Source organism: Crotalus tigris, unplaced genomic scaffold, assembly GCF_016545835.1.
Source record: "Crotalus tigris isolate CLP2741 ecotype Arizona unplaced genomic scaffold, ASM1654583v1 scf7180000024277.1505481, whole genome shotgun sequence".
Taxonomy (NCBI): domain Eukaryota; kingdom Metazoa; phylum Chordata; class Lepidosauria; order Squamata; family Viperidae; genus Crotalus; species Crotalus tigris.
The window spans coordinates 1,378,120-1,397,527 of record NW_024100449.1 but is presented as its reverse complement, the minus strand read 5'-3'; the positions used below and the strand labels follow the sequence as shown (position 1 = coordinate 1,397,527).

The 19,408-nt window shown below is 35.1% G+C and overlaps 1 protein-coding gene across 1 annotated transcript in view; it reads left to right on the top strand.

Annotated features, from left to right (window-relative positions):
* The window catches only part of MSRA (methionine sulfoxide reductase A), a 220,573-nt gene that overhangs the window by 77,694 nt on the left and 123,471 nt on the right, over window positions 1-19,408 (top strand). The window contains exon 2 of the mRNA XM_039323531.1: window positions 14,576-14,644. Coding sequence (XP_039179465.1) covers window positions 14,576-14,644 — 69 coding nt within the window. The remainder of the gene's footprint in view (window positions 1-14,575; window positions 14,645-19,408) is intronic.

Below are 19,408 nucleotides of genomic sequence, written 5' to 3'. Positions count from 1 at the left end.
CCTTGTTTGGCGACCCCCGTGAAATGGTCGTTCGACCCCAAATGGGGTCCCGACCCACAGGTTGAGAACCACTGGTCTAGAGACTTTTGTTGGGAGGAAGAATACTCAGTTGGAAAGCAGCAACAGTAAATGGACGCAACTTTCTTTTGTTCTTTCTTGTCTTTGCGTGTCGTTAGTTTTTTCTCAACCATATTGTGAGATTGCTTAGTCCTGTTGCTATATCTTCAGTGTGCATTTGGATCATTTTCTCCTGACTTTTTCAGACAGATAAATTATTACCTATCTGATGAGAACAGTGAAATTGATTAGCATTTGTACAAAGGCTGAAAGGTAACCCACTGGCTTACAGATTTATACCGACGTTCACTCATAGCAGTGAAAAATGTTTACATGGAGTCATGGTGAGAATACAGCCAGAAAGAGGCTAGCAGTTATTTGATGAGGAAATATGGACAAAAAGTACAGATATTCTTCAAGTTATGACTGCAACTGAGACAAGAATTTCCACTGCTAAGCAAGGTGGTTTCATCAAAAATTCGAATCTTTCAGAGAGCCTTGTAAGATCATAACCAAATAATTCATTAAAGCTCTGAATTTAAAACTCATTTGTAATGTTTTGTCCCATTATCTTCTCATCTCATCAAATATTTCAATTCAATGCTTCAAGAATCAGGATTAATAGCAAAGGGGACAAAGGACAACTTTGTTTGCTTTAGTTAGATTATGATTAACCACACTGCTATTAACATGATTCAAGCCTAAGAGAAACAGATTTAAAGAATACAAATTAACATAGAAGTTCTTAGATTGTGTTTTGTAACTCCACAAGTAAATGTGAAAGGGCTCTCACTTGCTCACACCTTTATTATTTATTATTTTTATTTATGCCTTTATTATTTATGTAAACAGCTCAAGGAAGTGAATATATTAATATTCCTTCCTCCTCTAACCTTGTGAGGTGAGTTGGGCTGAGAGTGAGTGACTGGCCCAAAGTCACCCAGCTGCCTTTCGTGGCTAAGGCAGGATTAGAATTCACAGTCTCACAGTTTCTAGCCTTGTGCCTTAACCACTAGACCAAACACACGTCCTTTAGTGAACTTTAGTGAACTTTGCATTTCTAATAATGGCTGTTATAGTTATGTGATTTAGGTATAAGTCTGTTCATGTTGCATTTACATGGCAAATGAATTAGTTGAAAAGCATGATTAATTCTTTCTATGAAAAATAGATCTTGGGAACTTTTATTTTATATTTTTTCTCATATGGATGATAAGAGGTTCCAGATAAGGGATAGATCTTTTTGGTAGTATTAAGAGTAGATCTTGGAAAAAGATGGAAGAAGTGAAAGAAACTAGAAGAAAAAAACTAAACTAAACTAAAAAGAAAAAAATATTTCTGGAAGAGAAAGTACTATTCTTGTACAAAAAATACTACAAGATAAATTAATTCTGAACAGAATGAATGGGAAATAGACATGGAAAAAATGTGAAATCTGCTTCAAACACAGTGAAAAGAATTGTAGAGTACTATTGAAGTGTGCAGTTATGTTAATGGGAAGTATAAAATAAGATGCTTGCTTGAAAGATGTTGTGAAAGAGGCTGAGGATGAGGAAAAGAGTAAGTAAGAGAATGTAATTAGTGAGAAAGATTGTATATTTAGAGGAAGAAAGTTGTAAATCATCTAGTCAAACAGAGCAAGAAACAGGTAAGATTGAAAGAAGCATGGAAAATGCAGAATGGTTTCAGTGAAAATAAAAAAAGAATATTCTGAAATGGGTAAAGAGGGCTAAAGAAGGAGCGTCCAGGAAAGTGAATGGAATTAAAAATAAAACTGATTATATGATTTGGGATAAAATTAAAATAAGAATAATTTTTCAAGCTCAAGAATTTCTGCAGCATTTGAATAGTATTCATGTAAATGTTCAATTTATGATGGAAGAGGAAAAGGACGGCCAACTTTCATTTTTGGATGTTTTAATAATTAAGAAATAAAATAATAAATAGTCTTGAATTATGGAATGTTGCACATAAATATAGAATTGAAGGTCGTTACTGAAAGCAGTCAGAGTCATATGTGACAAGGGTAAAAAATGCATGAGAACACACGGATAGTTTAAAAATTCAGCACTGAGTTGTGAATAACACAAGAATGTATGATGTCCTTTTCATTGTTTTAAAGCATTTATGCAAACCTTTATGGACTTTTTGCTGAAAAAAATGAACTGATGATTTATGGATTTGATGACTAGAAATGGTACATTATGGAAAGAAAGAAACTTTAATGTAACCTTAGGACAAAATATAAATGTAATAACTGCTATTATTAAAAAAAAAGTGGAAACCATTTTTTTTTACTTCTTTAATTTTTTTTTCACTTTTCTACTACTTTTCTTCACTTATCTTTAACTCAGAATCTATTATTTTTACTTTGTGGAAAAATGTCTTTAATAAAATTTATATTTGGAATATATACACATACACAGATATAAATACAGAATTCTTGTGGGTGACATTAAACATATGTTTATTGGGGATGTAAATGTATATGCATATGACACTGGGTAAGAACGCAAATGTTTTGCAGGAAATGTTATATAACTAGCATAAAGCAACTAGGTGTGTAATTAAAAATCAATTTCTCTTGACAAGGAATTGACAGAGAAAATTGGAGAAAATCTACATCAGTTTATAATACAAATAAAGTTATATGAATAAGCAATATACAAATGTGAGTAAATAAATAAAGCCCATCGAAACCCCAAACTAATAAATAGGTGAATTTATATACTTTGATAGAATGTCTACTGACAATTACTAGATGAATGAGGAAATTTTAGAAAATGCAAGGTGTGGAGAATGGTAGTAGGTATTATGTCGAGTGGAATGTTGAAAAAAGAAAAGGCTGTATATAATAGAACACTTCTTCCCACTTAATTATATGGAAATGAAAATTGGGTATGTCAGAAGAAGAATAAAAGCAAGCTGAATGCAGTGGGAATTGGTTAAAACAAGTCTGTATGAGGAAAATAAAAAAAGAAAGGGTTGAGAATCAATGGGTGCTGAATGATTGTGGATTGAGTGCAAAAATGAATGACCATTATGAAAGAAGTATGTTGAGATACTTTAGTCATATACAAGGATTTAATCATAAAACAAATATATGAACAAAGAATGAATAGATGGAGAAGAAGAGGATAAAGGTTGTATGGAATTGATGAGCTCTTCAAAAAAGGTGAAAGGTTTAAAAAAGAAAAGACAATGTATGATCCTTGTACAGAAATGGTTTGCAAGAGAAGAAAGATATGGAGAGGTATAATGAATAGTATGGGTATAATTTGAATTTATCACTGTTTCCTTTTCTTATGTCACAACTTCAATATCTTTGGCTTTCTATTTCTTAATTCTACTCTGCATTATGTGCTTAATTCTACTATGTTTATTCCAAAGGTGGAAATATATGTATTTAACAATGCAGTATCTTGTAGCTGTTGTGCATTTTAATTCTGTACCTTAATGAATAGTGGTTTAAAGAAGGGAGGGAGAACCAATAATTTTCTTAAGACATATAGGAAGAACATGAGAAATTGGTTTTGAAATAAAATGTAGATGTGAATTTCATTCCAATAAGTATAACTGAAAATATTTTAGAAGTCTATTAGTTTATTGTAAATACCAAGTACCTGGAAAAGAAATATTGATTATACATGGTAAAAAGCTAGAGTATATAGAGAGCTTCCGGTGGGAGGCGACGGCGATGGCGGCTAGCTTTTAGCCGTCCAGCTGGGGAAGTGTCAGAGCCGCGGAGCGCAGCGCGCATCAGCTGGCCCGCGGCTCGGAAATCCCTTCCCGGGCAAAGGGAAGGGATAGAGAACGCAAGAGTAGAGGTAGAACCCCTGAACCCCCTCTGGATTTATTTCTAGAGGGGGTGAAAGGAGTGTTCCCTCGGAGCTCTTGCTGATCTCCGCCTCCCAGCTGTTTTTGCTTCCTTAGGAAGCAAAAGAAACCGCCGCTTCTATCTCCGTGTTTACAGCATTTTGGTGAGTAATTTTTAAACGGACGGAGCAGTTTAAGGATTTTTTGTTATATTTTAGGTGCTTATTTTTTTATCTTTTGATTTTTACTATTTTTCCTCCTTTTCTTTGTTATACTAGTGAAAGGATTTAAGATGGCGTTTTGAAAGTGTCGGAGTTTTTTTTTCCTTTCTCTTTTGTTTTACTTTCCCTTTTTAAGGACTGTTTTTTGCTTTTGCTTTTGCTTCTGGCTTAGAATTTTTTCTTTTGAACTGTTTGCTCTTTTACCACTTATTCTTTGGATTTATTCTGGACTTTAATGATTATAGTTTATCTCTTTTTAAAAAAATTCTTTTTTCCTTTTTTTTTTCTCCTCCTCCCTTTTTGGCTGGAGGGGAAAGGGAAGTGACAATTGTGCTTTTTAAAATGGCTTCAAAGAGGCAGCAACCTTCCTCAATACCCAAGGTTATTTCTTCTCCTATAACTTCCACTGCACAGCCACAACAATCTAAACATGCACCACCGGCTCAGCCACCACCCTCCCCTCCTCTACCTGGACTTTCAGCACAAGAGGTTAGAGGCATAATGGGAGAGATTGTAGTTCAAATGAGAGAGGAAATGACTCAATTTGTTTCACAGATTAAATCAGAAATTAAATCTGATCTCAAAGAAGAGATAACGGGGATAAAGTCTAAATTGCAAGAAAATAATAATGAATTACGACAAGATATACTGGCAGCTGTCTCAGGTTTGGCTACCGTGGTGGTTAAGCTCGATGCAAGGCTTGAGGAAGTGGAAGACAAAGTTGACTCTTTGGATGACAAAATTCAAGACGTGGAAAGGAAGGTGGACTCCTCACAAGAAGATATTTTGATGTTTCAATATAGACAGATGGAGTATGCCCTGAGGATTAGAGGCTTAAAGGAAGATATGAATCAAGATCTGATGGAGGTGGTTCTTAATGATTTGGCGCTGGCTCTGGATATGGATAAAGGAGAATTACAGAGAGAAGTGGAAAAAATTTATAGACTCAACTCCTGGATTGCTAAGCAGAAGAATTTGCCCAGAGATGTGGTGATTTACTTTACAAAGAAGTCCCTGCGGAATGAGATTATACAAGCTTTTTACAACAAAAGATTTCAGATTGCCGCCCAAGATGTCATCATTCTAAAGGAAATCCCATCTAAAATTTTAAGAAGTAGGAAAGACTTTGCTTTTTTAACCAATGAGCTTAAAGCTAGATCGATGCCATTCAGATGGGAAATTCCGATGGGTATCGTTTTGAGCCATGCTGGGACACGTTATAGATTGAACACAGTTGACAAAGCTAGAGATTTTTATACTTCGGTCCTGAGTGCAGGCTCAACCTCATCTGGTCGGAAATCTTCGAGTGGTAAGGAAGCTGAGCAGCAATCTGAGGCACTAGACTTGGTTTCCGCAGGGATGATTGAAGTGGCAAAGCAACGCCAAACGGAGGTTAAAGAGCAGAGGATGACTCGTGCAGCCTATAAGCGCAAAGAGAAGGAGCAACGTAAAAAAGAGCCCAAAGAGAATTCTCCTGGAAGTGCATCACCGCCGGTGGGAGGAGCAAGACCCAAGAGTTATGCAACACACGCAGCTCTGTCAGAGTTTGATGGTGTCTTCTCCAGGCTGCGTGCCAAGGGAGATGGCAAAGTTTTTGACCTGGAATGTTAATGGATTGAATTCTCCTCAGAAACGGAAAAAAATCTTTTATTATTTGAAACAACATACCAATGATGTTATTTGTTTACAGGAAACTCATATTCTACTTAAAGATCAGAAATATTTAGTTAATGCTCGTTTGGGATCTCATTTTATATCTCCTGCACCTGGGAAGAAAGGGGGAGTTGTTATATATGTTAAACAAAACCTGCCAGCTTGTCTGGTAGAATCAGATCCCCAGGGGAGATATGTGATGATTGAACTTGGTATTTATGGTAAGAAAGTACTTATAGTTGGACTTTATGCTCCAAATCAACAACAGGAACAATTTTATAAACAGTTACACCAAAAAATAACTTTGCTTGATTATAGATCAGTGGTATTAATGGGTGATTGGAATGGCGTCTTAGATACACAAAGGGATAAGAAAGGTTCCTCTCCTTTTCTTAAACAAGCAAGGCTACCTAAAGCCTTTTTTGATATGAAAGAAGACTGGGAATTAAGGGACTATTGGCGGGAACGTAATCAAGAGGAGAGAGACTTTACTTTTTTTTCTGACAGACACCAATCTTTTTCAAGAATTGACTTTTTCTTAATTACCACGGATTTGTATAATAAAGTAAAGAATGTAAAGATTTTTCCTAGATCACTGACGGATCATAGTCCAGTTTGGATGGAGCTGATTCAAGAGAAAGAGGAAAGAAGATCCTGGAGAGTTAATGAAAATTTGTTTAGACAAGAGAAGAATGTTCAAAAACTAAAGGAGTGTTTAAAGGACTATTTTGCTTTGAATATGTACAAGGGGACTTCAATGTCAATGGTATGGGATGCAGGTAAAGCATTTATGCGCGGTGTTTTGATAAAAATGAATAATTTTTATAAGCGAAATCAGATTCAGAAACGTAGAGAACTTGAAGATGAAATTAAACTAAAAGAAAGGGTTTTGATTCTAAATCCTTCTGATGAAAGTACTAAAGAATCTGTAAAGTTATTAAGGTCACAATTTAATATGTTGATAGCAGATCAAGCTGCAACCAACTTATTATATATGAAACAAAATACTTTTTGTAATGCTAATAAGCCGGGGAGATGGTTGGCTTATCAATTAAGAAAGAAACAGAGACAGAGAATAATAGAGAAAATAAATTATAAGGGTAAACTAGTTTCTCAGAAGGAATTAATTAAAAAATCTTTTTTGGATTATTATCAAAACCTATACAAATCTACTAATGTACAATTGTTAGATATAAATAAATATCTAGCTGAGGCAAGTTTTCCTAAACTGACTGAGGATCAGAAATATGAAATTAATGGTTTAATTACCAAGGAGGAAATTGCCTCAGCAATTCAACAATTGAAATTAGGGAAAGCACCGGGTACGGATGGGTTAACAGCTGTTTATTATAAAGCCTTAATGGAGGAGATGATCCAACCATTAAATGATCTTTTTAATGGTATCTTACAGGGTTTAGAGATTCCTCCTTCATGGCGTAGTGCTTTTATATCATTGATTCCGAAGGAGGACCAAGATCTTACTTTACCAAAAAATTATAGGCCTATATCTCTTTTAAACGTGGATTATAAGATATTTGTAAAAATTTTGGTAAATAGGCTCATGAGGGTGGTGCATCATCTTGTGCATAAAGATCAATCAGGGTTTATAACAGGAAGGTATATGAAAAACAATGTCAGACAAATTATTAACTTACTAGAATATTTAGACAAGAACAACCAAGTCTCTGCAGGGCTCATATTTTTAGATGCTGAAAAAGCATTTGATCAATTGAATTGGCATTTTATGTTAAGAGTAATGGAAGAAATGAATTTTGGTGAAAAGATAATACAAGCTCTTACGGTAATATATCAAAAACAAACGGCACAACTTATTGTTAATGGAGGTTTGTCGGAGGTTTTTACAATAGAGAAAGGTACTAGACAGGGGTGTCCTTTATCGCCATTGTTGTTTGTTTTAACATTAGAAATATTATTGATCAAAATTCGAGAGTCTCAGGAAATTAGAGGAATATATGTTAATAAAAAAGAATATAAGTTGAGAGCTTTTGCGGATGACTTGGTTGTTACTTTGTCGCAACCTGACTATTCTGTAGTAAACTTATTACAGTTGATTCACCATTATGGTTTGGTCTCGGGTTTTAAGATTAATGTAAATAAGACTAAAATTTTACCTAAAAATATGTCGAGTCAGGAGAAGCAGATTTTGGTTAACTTGACGGGCTTTGAGATTGTTAATAAGGTAAAATATTTGGGGGTGATGCTGTCTGTTTCTAATGCAAAATTATTTAAAAATAATTATGAAAGGTTGTGGGTCAGGATACAGAAGGACTTGAAGAACTGGGAAAAGCTGCAATTATCCCTTATGGGAAGAATTGCAGTGATAAAAATGAATATTCTACCTAAGTTTCTTTTTTTGTTTCAAATGTTACCAATTTTGAAAAATGAGATTAATTTAAATGAATGGCAGAAGGGTCTCAATAAATTTATTTGGGCAGGGAAAAAACCAAGGGTTAAGTTCAAAATTATGCAAGATTTTCGTGAGAGGGGTGGACTCAAGGTACCAAATTTGAAATTATATTATGATGCGGTGGCTTTAACATTAATTAGTGATTGGGTAAATTTGACAAACTCTGAGATACTTTATTTAGAGGGATGGGATTTACTTTATGGGTGGCATGCCTATTTAATATTTAATAAAAAAATAGACTGGGCTTTTAAATCTCATATTTTAAGAATTTCTTTACTTAGGATTTGGAGAAAATATTATAAAAGTGATTTTAAAGTACCATTATGGGCTATACCTTGGCATGCGATAGAAGGAATAAAAAGAGGGGTTAAAATGGATATGGTGTCTTATAGACAGTTACTTAAATGGGATGGACAAAACTGGCAATTAAAATCACGGGAAGAATTAGCACAAGAAAATTTTACTTATTCTTGGTTCCAATATAGGCAACTACTAGATAGATGGAAGATGGATTGTAAGGTGGGTTTTCTTAGAGAAGATGAAAATCTTATTAAGCAACTGAAGGATCAAAGACAAACCCACATTAAGAGAATTTATGGGGTTTTAGTTGAATTGGACTCAGAAACGGAACTAATTAAAGATTGTATGATTAGATGGGCGCAGAACTTTGGTGAGCCAGTCTTATTGGACACCTGGGAAACTATTTGGGTGAGAAATGTCAAATTTACTCAAGCACAAAATTTAAGGGAGAATTTTTATAAAATGTTTTATAGATGGCACCTTGATCCACAAAAAATGTCTTATATGTACCCTGACGTACAACCCAAATGCTGGAGATGTGGTTATAAGGAGGCTTCTTATTATCATATTTGGTGGTCATGCAGAGAGATAAAAGCATTTTGGATCAAAATATGGTGGAATATCCAGAGAATTTTTAGAAGGAGGGTAAAATTCACTCCGCAATTATTTTTGTTAGGTATTGTTACAGATTGTGATACAAAGGAGGTTGTATTGATGCTAAATTTGATTACAGCCGCGAGGCTGTTAGTTGGACAATATTGGAAGAAGGAATCTTTGCCTACATTGCAGGAATGGTTTTTTAAAGTAGCTTATTTGGCGGAAATGGCAAAGATTTCGGCTTTCTTAAAGCAACAAACGCAAGAGAAGTTTCTTGCTATTTGGGATAAATGGATAAAATTTATACAATTTAGATTGGGTATACAAAAATATCATATAGCTTTTTCATAAGTTTTATTTTCATATATATTATAGACATCTTTTTTATATATATAAATATAAAGTTTTTATTTTAATTTTTATCTTTATTTTTTAAGCCTATATTCTGCTCTGGGAAGCTCAGGGGGGGGAAGGGAGGGTTTTTGGGAGGGGTCTGGGATGGGGTTTTTTTTTTATATATATGTTTGTTTAATTTTTCTTTTTTGTATATGTTGTTCTTTGTTTTGTATTGTTTTTATTTTTTTTGTAAAATTTATAAAAATTTTAATAAAAAAAAAAAAAAAAAAAAAAAAAAAAAAGCTAGAGTATATTTACCTCTTTCATTAAAAGTGAAAAGCTGCAGTGGCCAGAAAAATATATTGTTATAAAACTCACTTCAAATGTGTGAGTTTCATACTACCTTCAAAATAATAAGAAGCAAAAACTATATTCCTGTATCTCTCCAGAGGTATTTTACTTCAATGTCCATCACCACCAAGCTGGCTGAAGAGAACTAAGAACTGAAAAGAAAACTGTTGTGAATGCCAGGTGTGCCAGGCAGCTTAGCATGATATGAATACAGTCAGAATAGATTTATAATTATAATAAAACTTGGTTTTGCTGAACTAAGTGAGGCACAGGATGTCTGTAATTCTCTAAAGCCTGTTCAATGAAATAGCACTTCATTGCAGTGACATAATTGATGGAAATTCATCATTTGCATCATTATGTCATCTACATGATGAGTTTGTTCTTCTCTAATGCATCCATAGACTTTTGCCTGGAAATCTTATTCAGAGTTACTAAGACTCTTTTAAGAAAAGATGGGTAATACAAAGCTCCTTCAAGCATAATGGATGAATTTGTGGATTTCTTGGTAAATAAAGTTACTTGAATTTATTCTGTCAATTGGACAGAGGTAGTGTATTATTGTAATGAACAAGGCAGTATTATTGAGATTCCTTTCATATTATAAGGTTCAAATAAATGAACAGGATTAGGTATGCTATGAGTCCTGATACCTATGAGCTGGATCCATATTTCTCCAGCTTCTTTGGACAGTCAGTAGGATGTGAGTGATTAGACAAGGAAATTGTCAATGGTTCTTTGAAGGTGTGAATAATGCTTCTTACCTTGATGGAACTCAGTTATTGAAGGTCCTAGAAGAAACAGATTATCTGTATTTGTGATAGTCAGAATTCAGGCCCAAATCATGGGGCAAAAATGGCATTGTTAGCTATATTAGATGACCTTCGTTGGAACAATGATGAAGGAATGTAACCCTCTTAGTCTTTTGGGACTTATTGGTGACACTTGATACCATCACTCAAGGGGTGGGAATTGGGGAGCATTGCTTTATAGTAGTTTTGCTGCTATCTGAATTGTGAAGAAGCAGCACTCACATTTCTGGTTGCTTTAGTGTGATGTGCTACAGAAGTCTTTTCCTCATGTTATCTAATATTTACAGTATATGAAGTTGGTGGAAAAAGTCATTCGTCAGTTTAATATATTGATTACACTTAACTATATTTTGTCATCCTAGGCCAAACCAGAGCTGCCCTGGAAAGGTTGAATGAGTATCTGGGTGGATCTGGATGGATCCAGAATCTTGATTTAATCAGCTCAAATTAAATTTTATCAGGACCAAATTGTTTCCCATCAATTCACATTAGAGTGATCTGATAAAAGGGATGTTGGTAGTTACTCTAGATATGGACATACATCCACAAAGATGTTGGTTTGTGAATTGGAGCTTTTCCTGGTCTTATGGTTCCTGTTTAAACAGGTGAAGATTGTGGCCAAGGAGGACTTTACACAGGAATAGTTGGTATGCCAGTACAACTCCTTCTGCTCCAATATCAGCTCACTCAAGCCTTAATTATTATGCATTTAGATTACTGCAGTGCATTCTCTGTTGCCTTTGAAAATGCTTTGGAAACTGTAACTTCAGAATGCAGTGACTAGATTGCTGGCCAGATAAGTTCACAGTTGCAGCTAGTATCAATTACAGGATCACTACATTGGATATTAATATGCTTCTAAGTCTAATTCAAAGTGCTGGCTTTTATCTACAAAGTCCTTTCTAGCATCTTGAGAGCGCCTCCTAAAATAATTGGGTTGATGGCAGTTCTTTTCTTTAGTGGCTCCTATGCTCTGGTACATGGTTTCCTGAATATAGCCTTCTTCCTCTTTGCAATTTGCAAGGTAGTGAAAACATTCTTATTCCACTGGGGGTTTGGTTCTGAAAGGAAAGATTGTGGACATTTTCTCATGTCATGTTCTGTTTTACCTTGAATATTATACTATCATGCTGTGTTATACGTCATCCAAGGTACTATGATTGTGGGTCTACAAATATTATAAATAAACATTTTTCTACAACATATATAATATAATTTTCTACAATTATGAAATATAATTTATTATATTTTAGTTATTATAAATAAAGCAATTTCTGTTATATCATCATTACACAAATGTTGCAAATTACAACAGAATTTGGTCTGTTGCACCAAAATCCATTGGAGTAACCTCTGGAAAATTAAAGTTTTACTGTAATTATTTTTGTCTTAACATAATATATGAATCCATGATTTATTCTTGATAATGAACAAATCATGGTTAAGCAAGCTATGGCTTAATGTAATGTGTGAACTTGACCAATCAGTTATTATTTATTTATTACCTTTTTTTGGCACCAAATTATCTGGAATTTGTAACTATAGAATAACTTGGGTTTTGAGAATTTATGAAAGAATTAACACATCTATGTAGTTCATAGAAATGTTAGGCTGGTCTGTCTATAGACACTTCTGACAGTGACTCAGTAATGTCAGATGGTTCAAAATTCAGCCAATTTTTTAAAACTGAAGTTTAAAGCAGAGGCCCCAAACCTTTTGGGCACCAGGGACCGGTTCTGTGAAAAAAGATTTTTTCGCAGACCAGAGGGGCGTGGTTTTGTGTGTTGCCTGCATCCAGCGGATGGGGCTTTGCTTGTTTGTGCGGACCGATTGCTGGCATGCCGTAGCTTGGTGCCAGTCCACGGACTGGGGGTTGGGGACCCCTGGTTTAAAGCACAAATTATAGCACTCTAATCCTACATCTACTTTATTTAAAAAAATTATGAACATAGTGTAAAGTGCTGGTATTAATTTTAAATCCTTTAAATGCACAGAAACAAGATACTATACAGAGTGATATTTCCCATATCACAGTAACTTGCTTGACCTTCCGAAGCCCTTCTTTTTGTCACCTCCTCTTGTAAAGGCCTTTTCTGTGAAAGTGTATAATCTACAGTTATTTATTTGATTGATTTATATTTCACCTTTCTGATCAAACGATACTCAATGGAATGGCATTTGTTTAAATTATCAGTTTGGTTCCTTACATTTTGGAAGGAAAAAATTGATACCCAAGTGGTAACTAGGATTTGATAATGACTCTTGATGGCATATAATCAGTCCTTCCATTTTTAGGTAATAATTTACTAATTTAAGACTAATTTGTTTCAAGTTTTGATTAAGTATTGCTACATTGCTACATCTTGTGGTTTTGTTCATGATTTAATTGTGAGTCCCATGTAACTGTATTTAAAAGTAAGACCCATTAAATTAAACGGAACTTACTTGCAGTAAATTAATGTAAAATTACAGAATATCTTGCTTTTTGGATATCCATTTTGAACAGAATAATAGAAGCAAATATAAATTTTAAAAAATCAATAACAGATTTCTGATAATGTGAATGAGTCTCATGGCAGAAACATACAGTAGAGAATAAATGTGAGGCTGAATTTAAGTGAGCAGCAGTAATAGAAGACAAGAACAAGGTAAAGTGATGAAATGAATGAATATGGTTCCAGATTATTTGTAGGATTGCCTCTCCCCAGGGTATGTGCCTGTTAAGCAAGTCAAATAGTGCAGGTGTACTACAGGTCTCCTCCTTTAAATGTTGTAATCTAGTCGGACCTGGGAAATGCACCTTTTGGTAGCAACCCCTGCCCTGTGAAAAAGTGACATCCAGAAGGCCATCATCCTACTAGCTATCTAGAAAACCTTGAAAAGCTGGTTCCCGTCCCCCCAAATTTGCGTTAGGATGAAGCTGGAGCCCAGACAATGTCATTGTTTATGTATAGAGGGGTATAGTTTTAGGAAATTGAAGGTTGTTTCAGAGGTTAGTTTTAGACTTTCTGTTACATTTTTATTTGCAGCTTGTGATTATGGTATATATGTATTTTCTCAATTTACATGGCGATCCATCTCAGATATTTAGCCAAGGTAAAAAAACAAAACAACAATAAATTGACACAGTTGTTAAATGGACTCTGCCCACATCAAGATCCCCTGGTATAGGCTGGCTTGGTCGCTCAACAGGGAGACACTGGTGAAGTGGACACAGCAGCGGCTGCATTTTCTCTGTCGCATGAAAAAAGTACATCTTCTTTCCCCTATCCTTACCACTTTCTATAGAGGGATGATCAGGAGCATACTGTCATATTGCATTACAGTCTGGTTTGGAAGCATCACTGTTTCAGACAGGAAGGCAGTGCAGAGAGTGGTGAGAATGGCACAAAGGATTATTGGCAGTTCCCTCCCTTCCATCCAGACATAGCATATGAGCGTTGCTTGAGCAGAGTCTGCAGGAATGTCTGGGACACTATACATCATTTTCACGACCTGTTTTCCTTGTTACCTTCTGAGAGGAGGCTTTGTGGTATCCGAAGCAGAACATTCAGATTCAGTCACAGTTTTGTTCCATACAGTATTAAACTTGTGAACTCTCAAGTTTCTTCTTTCCATATGTATTCAAGATGGACAGTGATTAATATTTATATGTATTTATATGTAAGGGTGTAGGTATATAAATATATTTTATATAGCATGTTTATATGTGTGTTATGTATGTGTGCACTTTTCAGAGAAGGCAACAGAATTTCATTTTTAATGTGTTCAAGTGTGTCCACAGTAAAAAAATGACAATATTCTCTTATATAAGATGAATTTAATAATAATAATAATAATAATAATAATAATAATAATAATAATAATAATAATAATAATAATAGTAAAGTTGGAAGGGACCTTGGAGGTCATCTAGTCCAACCCCCTGCTCGGGCAGGAAATATAAGCCATATAAGTCAAATAAACTTTCTTATTGGATAAGTTAATATTACTTTGATTTTCAGATAAACATCATGTGAATGGGAATAGTATGGTTGAACCCTTTCCAGAAGGAATGCAAGTGGCAATATTTGGTAAGTTCAATTTGTGTAATATTGGGACTTTATTTCTGACTAGACATATATTAAATAATCCTGTTTTTCTATTATTAATATTAATGAATATCACTGTAATTCTTTTCTTCAAGAAACTGTTTACCATTATTATCTCTTTTTAAAATGATAACTTATCCAAGTATGGATGAATTTGAATTTTTTATATCCAGTCTAGTCTTTTGACTTGTTAATAGAAACACCCCTCCAACACACCCAGATATGGGTATTGTACCTGGGATGAAAAATGAATTAAGATTGCTATATGGAATAAGAGAGTCAGTTTGATATAATGGTTAGAAACTGGGAGACTGAGTTCTAGGCCTGCCTTGGGCACAGAGCTAGCTGGGCAACTTAGGACAGTCACCCTCTCTTAGACTTGGGATACAAGAAAGGTCAAACTCCTTCTGAAATCTTGCCAAGGAAAATGAGACCAAGCAGTAACCAGAAGTAAAAACTGACTTGATGGTACACACACACAAAATTAAACAAAGCATTCATGTAATGATGGATTAAAACTCAGTCCTAATGCATTACAATAAAGAATACATTCACTATTGTTCCTAGTTATTTTTTTAGAAGGGATTGGCAAAAGACATTAATCATTATTGTAGTTAGCCAGAAGCTATTTTAAACATTATAGGGTACAAATATAAATGTGGTTCTTAGAAATCAGTAGAAATCAAATATACTTTTATGATTAAGGATTTCTAGTCAATGGTTTACAGTGACTTAGCTGTTTCTCAAAAGGGATATGTGTTCTATTATCTTAATGGTAAGTTACAATCTTGTAAAGAGTTTAGTTATGCTAAAGCTTATGGTGTAACTCGACAGTTAAATGGAATTTGAAATATATAATTTGTCAAGAATTAAGATTATGTTTATAGGAGAAAAGTGGCAGAACCTGGGGGTGGAAAGAGGAAACAGCCTAGAATCCCTACATAGCCACCAGCAGTCTAGGTCCAACTCCCCCTTAAATTCTATTGGTTGGCTGTTGTAATATGCTAGACTTATTATATATTTATTTACAAGATTGTTCATTGCCTCAGTCATAGCACTCTGGGTGAGGTGCAACAAAGCAAAGAACATTGAACAGAAATAAAAGAGAATCAGTGCATTTTACCCCACTCCCAAATTGCAAATAAATACACAGATGTCTGCTATTATTCACAGTGGTTCTAAAGCTTGATAGGATCTTCCACCTTGATATATGGCAAGCTGTAGTTCAAATTTGGGTATGGAAAATAAATGAGGAAACTAATCAATATAAGTTCACTGCGTAACTTGGGGAAGTCACTGTCTCCCAGACCAAACTATTTTACTCAGTTATTTTGTGGGATGGTGCTATTTACATCATATTTAGCTCTTGAGGAAATGTGCAATGTAAAGGTAAAGAATTTGGTTTACTTCATTTCATAGCGCATAATAAGAGGACAAGTATACCAAAACGCTGAATCATTTTTGCAACTCTTGAGATATGTCTTTATGTCAGTTAACCTTACCATAATCTTTGGAACATTACCCTTTGATTAATTAGCATGAAAATGTCCTTTGTCTCTCAGGAAAGTCAAGTATAACTCTTGTCTTAAAAAGCAGATTCTTACTCTTACCTCATGGTGAGATGAGCAGCAAACAAATTCAATAAATAAAATAAAATTGCTGGAATTTGACACAATAGTGTTGATTCTGATTTGTTTGGGGTTTTTTGGAGAAAGAATATTTTTGATATTACCTAGAGAAGACTGAAAGACTCTCCTGAGCATTAGCTATCAACTATTTTTATGTGCTATCATATTATTTTTGGCATCATACACATTTTCATAGGAATAAGCAGATTATTAATTCACCAATTCATACCTGGCAGGAATAGCCAACACTCCAGAAGATAGGCTCAAGATACAGAAGGATCTTGACAAACTTGAGCATTGGGCCCTAGCTAGCAAAATGAAATTCAATGGTGAAAAAAGTAAGGCAAGAAAAACAGGTATACTTATCAAAAACAGTAGTAATTGTGAGGGATCTTAGAGTTCTAGTGGACAATCACTTAAATATGAGCCAGCAGTGTGCTGCAGCTGCCAAAAAAGCCAATGCAGTCCTAGGTTACATTAATAGAAGGATAGAGTCAAGATCACATGAAGTGTTAATACCATTCTATAATGCCTTGGTAAGAACACTTGGAATACTGCATCCAATTTTGGTTGCCACGATGTAAAAAAGATGTTGAGATTCTAGAAGGAGCACAGAAAAGAGCAACAATGGTGATTAGGGGACTGGAGGCCAAAACATATAAAGAACAGTTGTTGGAATTGGGTATGTCTAGATTAATGAAAAGAAGGACTAGGAGTGACATGATAGCAGTGTTCCAATATCTAAGGGGTTGCTATAAAGAAGAGGGAGCCAGTCTGTTCTCCAAAGCACCTGAAGGCAGGACAAGAAGCAATGAATGGAAACTAATCAAGGAGAGAAGTAATCTAAAACTAAGGAGAAATTTCCTGACAGTTAGAACAAATTAATCAGTGGAATGACTTGCCTCCAGAAGTTGTGGATTCTCCAAAACTGGAGGTTTTAAAGAAGAGATTGGACAACCATTTGCCTGAAATGGTATAGGGTTTTCTGCCTGAGGAGGGGGTTGGACTAGAAGACCACCAAGATCCCTTCTAACTCTGTTATTCTGTTAAATTAAAACTGTTTAGATTGTTAGCTCAAGTTATGGCTTCTTAGAGTGGTCTGGGAAAGCACAGATTGGCAGATTAAAACACCTGTACTGCTTCCTTTCCTTCCCGAGCATCAGGATGACCCAGTTCCCAATCAAACAACAGCTGCCAATTAAACGTGGGGGAGTGGAAGGGGGGGGACAAGATATCTGCCTGGATACTCTGCAGTCTTATTCCTCCTTTAGATGTGGTGTGAACTAAAAGTTTTGCTAGTTGTTTCTCTCAGCTGGAGTCAAGAAATAGAAAAAGAGAACAGTTAAACAAGCCAAGCAGGGAAAAAAACAAGCAGAAAAGCCTTTGACAGAACCGAAATAAAAAACAAAAACTAAAAAAGAAAGTATCAGCCCTTTCCCATAAATCAGGCAGGAAACACATCTGGATGAGCTATGTTAACAGAATCTTGCAAATCTGGAAGTACAAACTTCCTGCCACCATTTTTAACTGATTGATCCATTAGGGCAAGTCCTTTCTAAGTTCCTTTCTCTGGCGGTTAAGCCACTGGAGGCTCTTGCCTTTCTTGAGTGACTGTTTCCCAGGCAGCATTTCTTCCTCTTTCCCCTCAAGGTCATTCTCTTATTCCATTATATGAGGACAATTCAGAAATAAACCTCTGTTTGGTTATCAATGACAGACACTCGCAGATACAGAACTTTTATTATACACATTAGAAAACTACAACATTACATTATTTTTTGACATAATCGCCATTCAAATTGAGGCACTTGTCATAATGTCTTGAAATTCCTTAGTAGTAGTTGCTTGGCTCTAAATCTGTAAGGTGACCAACCGTCCTCCTTTAGGGAGGACAGTCCTCCTTTTGTAAGTTCTGTCCTCCCTCAAAAAGTGTCCTCCCACATGTCCTCCTTTTCAATATTTGAAGACTAATCTGCAGGGCTTTTTTTTCCCTCATAGAATGCTCAGAACGACGTTCCGGCACCTTTTTTTCATCTTTTTTTTCCCCAACTTTTGCATGAGCTGTGCTACTCCCACTATTGGCTTTCGAAAGCCAATAGGAATTGCTGCTGAGTGCGCCAAAACACCCAGCTGGCAAACTTTGCACATGCAAGTTGTCTGTATTATTGTTGCAATGAATAAAATGTTTCTTTTATTTACGATATTTTTTTCTTCAATTTATTTGTGTCCTCCTTTTCACTGTAAAAAAGTTGGTCACCTTAAAATCTGGGCTATGGGGTGTGTGTGCGTGATCAAAATCATCCCAATGGAACTGCTTCAAAAGTTCTTGGGTGCATTTAGTGGTGCACGGGTGAGCATTATCATGAACCAACACCACACCGGAAGTGGTGCCATAGAAGATCCTGCCAAATGTGAAGCTGCCAAAGGTGTATTGCTAGTGAAGTTCATGGAGTGTGGTTCGACCATCAATTCAGAAGTCTACTGTGAAATGTTTTGAAAACTCAGATGAGTTTTCCATAACAAGTGTCAAGGCATGCTGACTTTCAGTGTGGTGTTGGTTCACAATAATGCTCACCCGCACACTGCTAAACGCATCCAAGAACTTTTGAAGCAGTTCCATTGGGATGTTTTTGATTATCCCCCCATATAACCCAGATTTGGCACTAACCAACTACTACTAAGGAATTTCAAACCTTGTAAGATGTTATGACAAGTGCCTCAATTTGAATGGCGATTATGTTGAAAAATAATGTAATGTAGTTTTCCAATTATTTCTGAATTGCCCTCTATATAGTCATATGACAATATAGTGAAATTAAACTGAATATATTCTACATAGCTTATAGAAAATAATATTATTAGTTTCTGAAATAGCTGAATGCGTTTATAATTTACAATTACTTATGTATTTGGTAAGCTGAATAATAAAAATCTGCCCCAGACTTTGAAGGCTTGATACCAAAAAACCCAATCAGCTGTCCTACTTTCCAGTGCTCTACATATTTATTCAGTTAACTTTAATTTGAAATGTTCATACAGATTCAAAATCATCTAGTAGGATGTATAGTTGAACTGTCACTCCGATATGACATGGAGATAGAACAACTATGAAGATTTT